The 8,867-nt window shown below is 27.5% G+C and overlaps 1 protein-coding gene across 1 annotated transcript; it reads left to right on the top strand.

Moving 5' to 3' along the window:
• The first annotated feature begins 4,016 nt into the window (after nt 1-4,016).
• LOC127118709 (gibberellin-regulated protein 12) lies at nt 4,017-4,690 on the top strand. The gene is made up of 3 exons (XM_051048965.1): nt 4,017-4,115; nt 4,266-4,296; nt 4,417-4,690. The coding sequence occupies exons 1-3, from the start codon at nt 4,050-4,052 to the stop codon at nt 4,596-4,598; spliced, it is 279 nt and encodes a 92-aa protein (XP_050904922.1). The 5' UTR covers nt 4,017-4,049; the 3' UTR covers nt 4,599-4,690.
• Nucleotides 4,691-8,867: the final 4,177 nt, after the last annotated feature.

The following is an 8,867-nucleotide window of genomic DNA, read 5'->3' as shown; positions in this document are numbered from 1 at the left end:
TTACTCATAATATTCATACCTATGTCGACGATCTATGAGATGTGATCATCAGACTATTCACATGATAGGGACTTAATGTTATCCCACTTAATAATAAATGTTAACTATGGATACTTTAATAATAATATCCCTTTGATAATTGAGATCTCATGATTAGGTCACACTCAATGTTTCATTAAATAAACTAGTTATTCTAGGGACTTTATTATTTTTAAAAATAAACATAATAAAGAAATGTCTTTTAATTATTAATAAATAATTGGATACAAGTACTAATTCCTAATAAAAATATTGGCCTCTAGGGCTGACACCAATACACAGTAAGTCAGGTGTACCTTAAACAGATCGACTTTCCCAAAAGTTAGCTCATTATCGATGCTTAAATAAAACTCTCATGTCATAACTACATTATAATTTGTTTTCTTATGTGATATGAAATGTCATAAAGTGACCGTTCGTGTTTACCGAAAGACAAAAAAAATTGAGAGTAGAGGTTTATAGTCAAGTCAATTGTTGAATACATATCTTGGAGGGAGACTCTAATGCGTTTTTAAAAAACATTTGGGTTGAACTTGTACTAGATGAATTGACTTTAGGTTGAATTGATCATGCACTCCCGTATGAGTATCTATATCTTGCTTTCATGAACTTTTCTTTGAAAATCATTGGCTTTATTTAAATTTTTTCAACACAGTCCATATTCCATGGGGACAAGCAATGATTCAAGTGTGAGGGAGTTTGATCGACAATGTTTTTATTGTTTTTAATTGTATTTATTTACATTGTTTTGTGTGTTTTATTTTCATTTTACTCTCCAAAAATTAATATTTTCACTATATTTCAGTTACAACACATTTGACACTGACTATTAAAGAAACGAGACGAAAAAGCATAAGAGGAGCGAACAAACAAAGAAAATGAGTGTTGTTCCGTCATAAACAGTATGACTGTCATGGCTATGAAAGACAACCGTCATGAATACATAAAAAAAGATCATTACACGGCGTAAGAGATGACAGGAAGCCCAACATTAACCATGACGCATGTCATTTTCCCAGAATCTGAATTTTAAAGAGATGACAGGAAACTTAACATCAGCAGTGACGTCTGTCATCCTCCCAGATTTTAATTTTTGTTTCTTCATTCTCCTATTTCAATTATTTTTCCTTGGTATTTCTTGCGGTGTTTGCACCCCATTAGTTCCCTTAACTACTATTTAGTGAGAAAATAAGCCTATAAATACACGGTAACATATGGAGAAAAAGATCCAAGCATCTTTGTACAAGAATCACTTTTAATTTCGTTATTTATGCAAGTTTGAAGTTTTCCTTTATTGTTGCTATTATTATTCTGTTGTGTTAAAGTTGTATTTATTGTTGAATTGGATCAAAAGTCTCCCTTGGAGCATCCTTTATTTCAGACATATTCACTACATTTCAAGATTTATTTTACTGCTTTTACAATGTATGCTTTGTATGTTTATGCCGTCTTATCATTAGAAATGTTTGAGTAGTTTAGTTTAGGGTCTGAGACATGAGGGTTGCCATACTGCATACCTCATGTAAGTTGTATAAATATCAATTGTAATGAGAATAATGTTTTGTTTTAAAATTTTTGTCTTAAAAAATAAAGTTGTTGACTATGAAAGTATGAAGGCATAGATATTGTTTATTCTCTGAAACGGCATAAACGATATATGACTTAGAAATTCAAGTAATTGGTTTTGAGATTATGAAAGTCTTTAAGTTAATTAAGAAATTACTTTTCTTCTATAAAGGACCTTAAATCTTTTAAATCATTCTCCGAAGTAGATGGATTGTGAGGTTAAAGACAGTTGACGCACCGATGAAACTGGAGGTTACCACTAGTTTTAATATTTTTTACAAAAATCATAATTCTTGTTAGACTCAATACAACAATTTGTATGAACGAAATACAGGGACAAGAATTATAATCTTGAACTCTCATTTTTATTATAAAGAAAATCAAATATTATTGTTTCGTGCAAACAAATGGATTATCGCATACCCTTATATAAACATAGATATGATAAGACGAAAACCTTTTTTGTAGCATAGGCTTGCGCCGTATCAGATGTCACATTAGCAAACTATTGTTTGCTTTATAGATAGATATAGAAATTTTGTAAAGATGACTCGTTTGCAAAAAGGTAACATTCTTTACATGTATAAATTTAACAATAATTTGATTTCTTTTTAGAGTGATTTTTTTAAACAATAATTTTTATAATAAGGCCGGTTTGTTTTGACTATTTAAAAAAAAAAATTTATAATGTACCATAATTTTGTGTAAAAAGAATTTATAAAGAAATCTTTCATAAAAACTTTAAATAAATTTTTTATTTGAATAGTTATTTTTAAAATGTTATTTAATATATTTCATTATTTTATTAAAACTTCTTTTAGATATCAAAATTTAAATTTTTTTTTAATTTTGAAGGTTTTTCAAATAGCTTTTCATAAAAATCATTTTTGAGATACAAAAAATTGGAATTTCGACTATATTTTGATCTTCAATAATTTATGTTTATGTTATATGATGTCAAAATCAGTTTTTCAATTTAGAAAAAAAAATGAAAACAATTGTAATATTTTGAAAAACAGTTTTATAAAATTTATTTAAAAAAAAAATAAAAAATCCATGGTTTAAAGCTAAAACAAACATGCTCATAATATAATCAATTAAATAGAGAAATTTTGATACATTGTCAAGTTATCAAACTGGGAAATTTTATAGAATGTCATGTAACATATTCGAGTTTAATAGATAGGTACTTTTTTGTTTTTTCTGACGTAATTGGAATCACCTTGTAACGGTGAATAAGTTGGATGCATATTTGAACCCGCAAGTTTGAACTCACATTCATACATTTGATGTCCCTGCACAACTAATAATTGAGTCGGCTTACGATAAATAGCTACTTCTTATTTAGTTTTTTTTTTTTTAATTTAGAGCATTAATTTAACACATTTTTAATAAAACATATATGAATACCTAGGGTAGACTCTAAGAAAAAAATAGGGACATGGAATATGGAGAACAAAATATTTTTCAAAAACTTTTATTATAATATGAGAGCAACCTTTAAGTTTAAAATTTAAACAAAAAAATGAATAAGTTTTGGTAAGAATGCATCCGCAGTTAAAAGTATTTTTTTCTAAACATGTATAAAAATTTAAAATAATTTTGGATGAAGATTTTTATTCATTTTTAGGAAAAAATTTCAACAATAAATTTCATGATAATATGGTCAATTTAATAGAGAATAATACAAAAATAGGAAATTTTGATAGGATGACAAATTTATTTAACCATTATAATTTAAAAGTTCCATATTGAGAAAACCTTACTTAATTTTTCTATTATTCTTAATATTTACAAATTCTATGAAAATAGATTCTTATAAAAAATATTTTTATTTTATAATTAAATTGTTATTAAAATATATTTATTATAAACAAATTAAATATTTAGTTAGGATATGAACATTGATTATAATTAAAATTTATTTGATAATTTTATTTAAATTAAAAATTACCTAAACTTTAAATATTTTTAAAGACTAAAAGAAAAATACCAAAACAAAACTTCTAAAAAATAATATTAGTTTTAAATAATAAGATGTATAAATTGTATTTTATATTCATACCTAACTATATATTAGATATATTTATGATAAAATATTTTAACAATAATTTTATAATCAAATAAAATAATTTTTGGTAAGAATCTCACTTTAAGATATTTTTAAATATTAAAGTAATAGAAATAACGGATATGAATCTCCATATATATATATATATATATATATATATATATATAATATATATATATATATATATATATATATAAAAGGTTAATTCTAATTAAGGTTTTTTTAATTAATTTATTGCATTATATACTTCTAAAATTAAGAGCTTTTAATGCTATTGTGGTATCTTATGCATCTATATAACCCCTGGCCCAGCAGATGGTTTATACAAGAGTGAGAGTGATTAACTTTAGGAGAAATACCAATCAACATTACTATGTCTAAACTTTTTTGTGTAGCTCTTCTGCTATTTGTTACGGCTTTTCTGACAAAAGATGTATACGTGAGTAATTATGTCTCTCTCTTTTAACTATTATATATTTTTCTGTGTCCATCAACATAATATATGAAAAATTGATTTTTTTATTTTATTTTATATTGTTCCTTAAATTCATACTAATATATTTTCTTTTATAATGAAATCTGTATATAGGCTGGTGGGGAAGGGTCACTTCGTGCTGAAGGTACTATTTAGAACTAGTATCTCCTTTTTAAAAAAATTGTTGCAATTATAGGAGAGGGATGTGAAGTAAATCAATTCATTTACTATTATTAATCACAATTCAAATCTTAATTTTGTTCAGATTGTAAAGCTGCATGTGACGTTCGTTGTTCAAACACTCAATATAAGAAGGCATGTTTAACATTCTGCAACCTATGTTGTGCAAAATGTTTGTGTGTTCCATCTGGAACATATGGAAACAAGGAAGAATGTCCATGTTATAATAACTGGAAAACTAAGGAAGGAGGACCCAAGTGCCCTTAATAACATAGATCCTAGTCAATACATTTATGTTTTATTTGTTTTCGGTAGAAACTATGTCTCATCAGTGTGTAACTGCATAGACTAATTTCTTATGCGGGAATTATGTGTTGTTTGTTTATTAATAAAAGTTTTATTTCTTATGTTCAAGTTAATTCATAAGCTTTATACATTTTCTTGTGGAATCAAAAAGCTCATTCCATAAGAAGACATGAGAATGACGTTCTTAACCCAACAGATTGATATTTTTATCTAATATTGTCGGTCAACCCGGAACTCCAAGAATTTTAGAATTGAAATAATTAGAAATAGAACTTTGTTGCCCTCATAGTTAGCTTTTATATTAGCACTCTAGAATTTCTACTTTATTTAAATGTCAACAGTGTCCTTAGATATTTTTATGTCATAAAATGAGTTTACAAATGATGAAATAAACAATTTTTATTTATAATCTAATTTATAACAAGTTTACAATTATAAACTAATTTATAATCATTTTTTATTTGTAAATTAATTTATAATCAGTTTACAATTATAAATTTTTATAAATGTCATATGTAACACCCTAAACCCCTAATTTATTATTTAAAATATCAATCTATAATTTAAGATGTCACTTCGAGAATCAACATATAAAACTTTCAAAGACATATAACAACATGCAGCAGAAATTAATATAATAACAACTTCAAGTTCTATTTATAGAACCACTTGTGTTGGTTGCAAGTTAAAAAACACACTTAAGTGCATCATGTCTTATATTGTACTGTATTTCACTAAAGCGCATTGTACCTTACCGTATTCCGTATTCCAATTAAGCGCACTGTACCTTACGATATTATACAATTCACCGAAGTGCACAATACCTTACATTGTTATATAATTATCTTGAGTACACCGCACCTTAAGGTGTTCTATAATTTAGTTAAACGTATTATTACTTACGGTGTTTCATAATTCTCTTGAGTATATCGTAATTTACGGTGTTTCATCTTTCACTCTCTAACTAATTTGTCCTTATGTGTGTGACCCAATAGGTTCTCGTGACGTTGACAATTATATTAAATCATATATTTAACATAATAAACAATGAGCAGTATCTCGTAACACATCACTTCTACCCAAGTCACGAAAATTTCATGTGATATGACTAAACCTTTAGTGATAATATTTGTGTAAAATTACCTATTTTTCCCTCGTGTTTATATTGAACAAAAGACATAGAATGTGTCACCCTTGTCTAGTTTAATATTGGTCCCTTAGATATTTATCATGTTATGCAGGATGAAAAAATTCCATCTAGGTCACTCATATCCCTCTCCATGACTTTTAGAATACCCATTAACTGTCTTTATGATCATTCAATTACGAACAACATTTGATCAACATTAAAGTACTTAACTTCACATATAGTGTTCATAGTGGTTTCAGGTCGAAGGGTGGTATACACCATTATCACCATGATAATAACTTATGACAGTTAACATAATATTCTTTGTATTATTCTCATAGTAGGCCAACCCACTATAAATATTACTCATAATATTCATACCAATGTCCATGATAGGGACTTAATGTTATCCCACTTAATAATAAATGTTAACTATGGATACTTTAAGAATAATATCCCTTTGTTATCCCACTTAATAATAAATGTTAACTATGGATACTTTAAGAATAATATCCCTTTGTTAATTGAGATCTCATGATTAAGTCACACTTATTATTTCATTAAATAAACTAGTTATTCTAGGGACTTTATTATTTTTGAAAATAAACATAATAAAGAAACGTCTTTTAATTATTAATAAATAATTCGATACAAGTACTAAGTCCTAATAAAAATATTGGTCTCTAAGGCTGACACAAATACATAGTAAGTCAGGTATACCTTAAACAGATCGACTTTCCCAAAAGTTAGCTCATTATCGATGCTTAAATAAAACTCTCCTGTCATAAATACATTATGATTCATTTTTCTTTGTGATATGAAATGTCATAAAGTGATCATTCGTGTTTATGGAAAGACAAAAAAATTGAGAGCAGGGGTTTATAGTCAAGTCTACTGTTGAATACATATCTTAGAGGGAGACTCTGATGCGTTTTTACAAAACATTTGGGTTGAACTTGTACTAGATGAATTGACTTTAGGTTGAATTGATCATGCACTCCCGTATGAGTATCTATATCTTGCTTTCATGAACTTTTCTTTGAAAATCATTGGCTTTATTTAAATTTTTTCAACACAGTCCATATTCCATGAGGACAATCAAAAGTTCAAGTGTGAGGGAGTTTGATCGATAATGCTTTTATTATTTTTAATTATATTTCTTTGAATGTTTTGTGTGTGTTTTATTTTCATTTTACTCTCCAAAATTAACATTTGCACTATGTTTCAGTTACAACACATTTGACACTGACTATTAAAGAAAAGAGAAGAAAAAGCATAAGAGGAGCGAACAAACAAAGGTAATGAGTGTTGGTCCGTCATAAACAATATGATTGTCATGCCTATGAAAGACAACCGTCATGAATACATAAAAAGGATCATTACTACGCTTAAGAGATGACAGGAAGCCCAACATTAACCATGCCGCATGTCATCTTCCCAGAATCTGAATTTTGAAGAGATGACAGGAAACCTATCATCAGCAATGACGTTTGTCATCCTCCAACCTTTAAATTTTGTTTCTTCATTCTCCTATTTCAGTTATTTTTCCTTGGGCTTTCTTTCCGTGTTTTCACACCATTAGTGCCCTTAACTACTATTTAATGAGAAAATAAGCCTATAAATACACGGTAACATATGGAAAAAAAGATCCAATCATCTTTGTACTAGAATCACTTTTAATTTCGTTATTTATGCAAGTTTGAAGTTTTCCTTTATTGTCGCTATTGTTATTCTGTTGTGTTAAAGTTGTATTTATTGTTGTATTGAATCAAAAGTCTCCCTTGGAGCATCCTTTATTTCAGACATATTCACTGCATTCCAAGATTTATTTTACTGCTTTTACAACATATGCTTTGTATGTCTATGTCGTCTTATCATTAGAAATGTTTGAGTAGTTTAGTTTAGGGTCTGAAGCATGAGGGTTGTCATACTGCATACCTCATGCAAGTTGTATAAATATCAATTGTAATGAGAATAATGTTTTGTTTTAAATTTTTTGTTTTAAAAACACTACGCCAAATAAGGGAAAAGAGGGCGCTTATTTTGGCCTATAACAGCGCTTTTAAGCGCCCTCTAAAGTGGCGCTGGCATAGGTAAAGACAGCACTTTGTTTTCCTGGAGAAAGCACTCTCTAAAGTGGCCCTTTAAGGGCCACATTATAGTGCGCTTTCAGAAAAAAGCTCCCTCTAAGGTGGTCCATAAAGGACCACCTTAGAGGGCGCTTTCTGGACAAAGCGCCCTCTAAAGTTGTCAATGTAAAGTGTTTAGAGGGCGCTTCCTACAGAAAGCGCCCTCTAAAGTGTTAGTTATTTTAAAAAAATTTGTTTGAAAAACAGTGGGTATTTAATTGGGAACCTGTACGCATGCTGCAAAAGTGTAAAATTCATATTGATTTCATCCTTTAATCCAATGTTATATACCATTAATCCATTGATATATACAACATGAATCCATTTATATACAACATTAATCCTCCATATATACAACATTAATATATTGATATTCATGCATGTACAACAACATTTCATACATATATGTACAACAACTACAACCTATATGATTCTTTGATCAATAATGAATTGACACAATTCATCCTTCATTTCATCCAAATGAGCTCTTGAGTAAGATTTGTATTCGTCAAAGTACTACAATTAAGAGAATAAAACATATTCATGATTTAGTAACAAATTAGATGAAATATCCGATAATATTAAAATAAACCCTAAGTTATTATTCCATACCATTTTTGGGATGTCTATACGATTCAACGCAATGATATCTCTCATAAATCTCAATACAAAAAATCCGCAATCGATCGAATTGTTTTGCTGAGGACACTACACAGAAAAATAAACAATATATATATATATATAATATATATATATATATATATATATATATATATATATATTATATATATATATTATATATATTATATATATATATATATATATATATATATATATATATATATATATATATATATATATATATATATATATATATATATAGTTAATTTCTTACAAACACTATTATAAGCAAAAAACAAACACTATTATAAGCAAAAATAAGAAACTTAATATATACCTGAACTCTGACCC

The sequence above is a fragment of the Lathyrus oleraceus genome, chromosome 2 (assembly GCF_024323335.1).
Source record: "Lathyrus oleraceus cultivar Zhongwan6 chromosome 2, CAAS_Psat_ZW6_1.0, whole genome shotgun sequence".
In the NCBI taxonomy this organism is placed as follows: domain Eukaryota; kingdom Viridiplantae; phylum Streptophyta; class Magnoliopsida; order Fabales; family Fabaceae; genus Lathyrus; species Lathyrus oleraceus.
The sequence above is the reverse complement of the archived record's forward strand: the minus strand, read 5'-3'. Positions and strand labels throughout refer to the sequence as shown.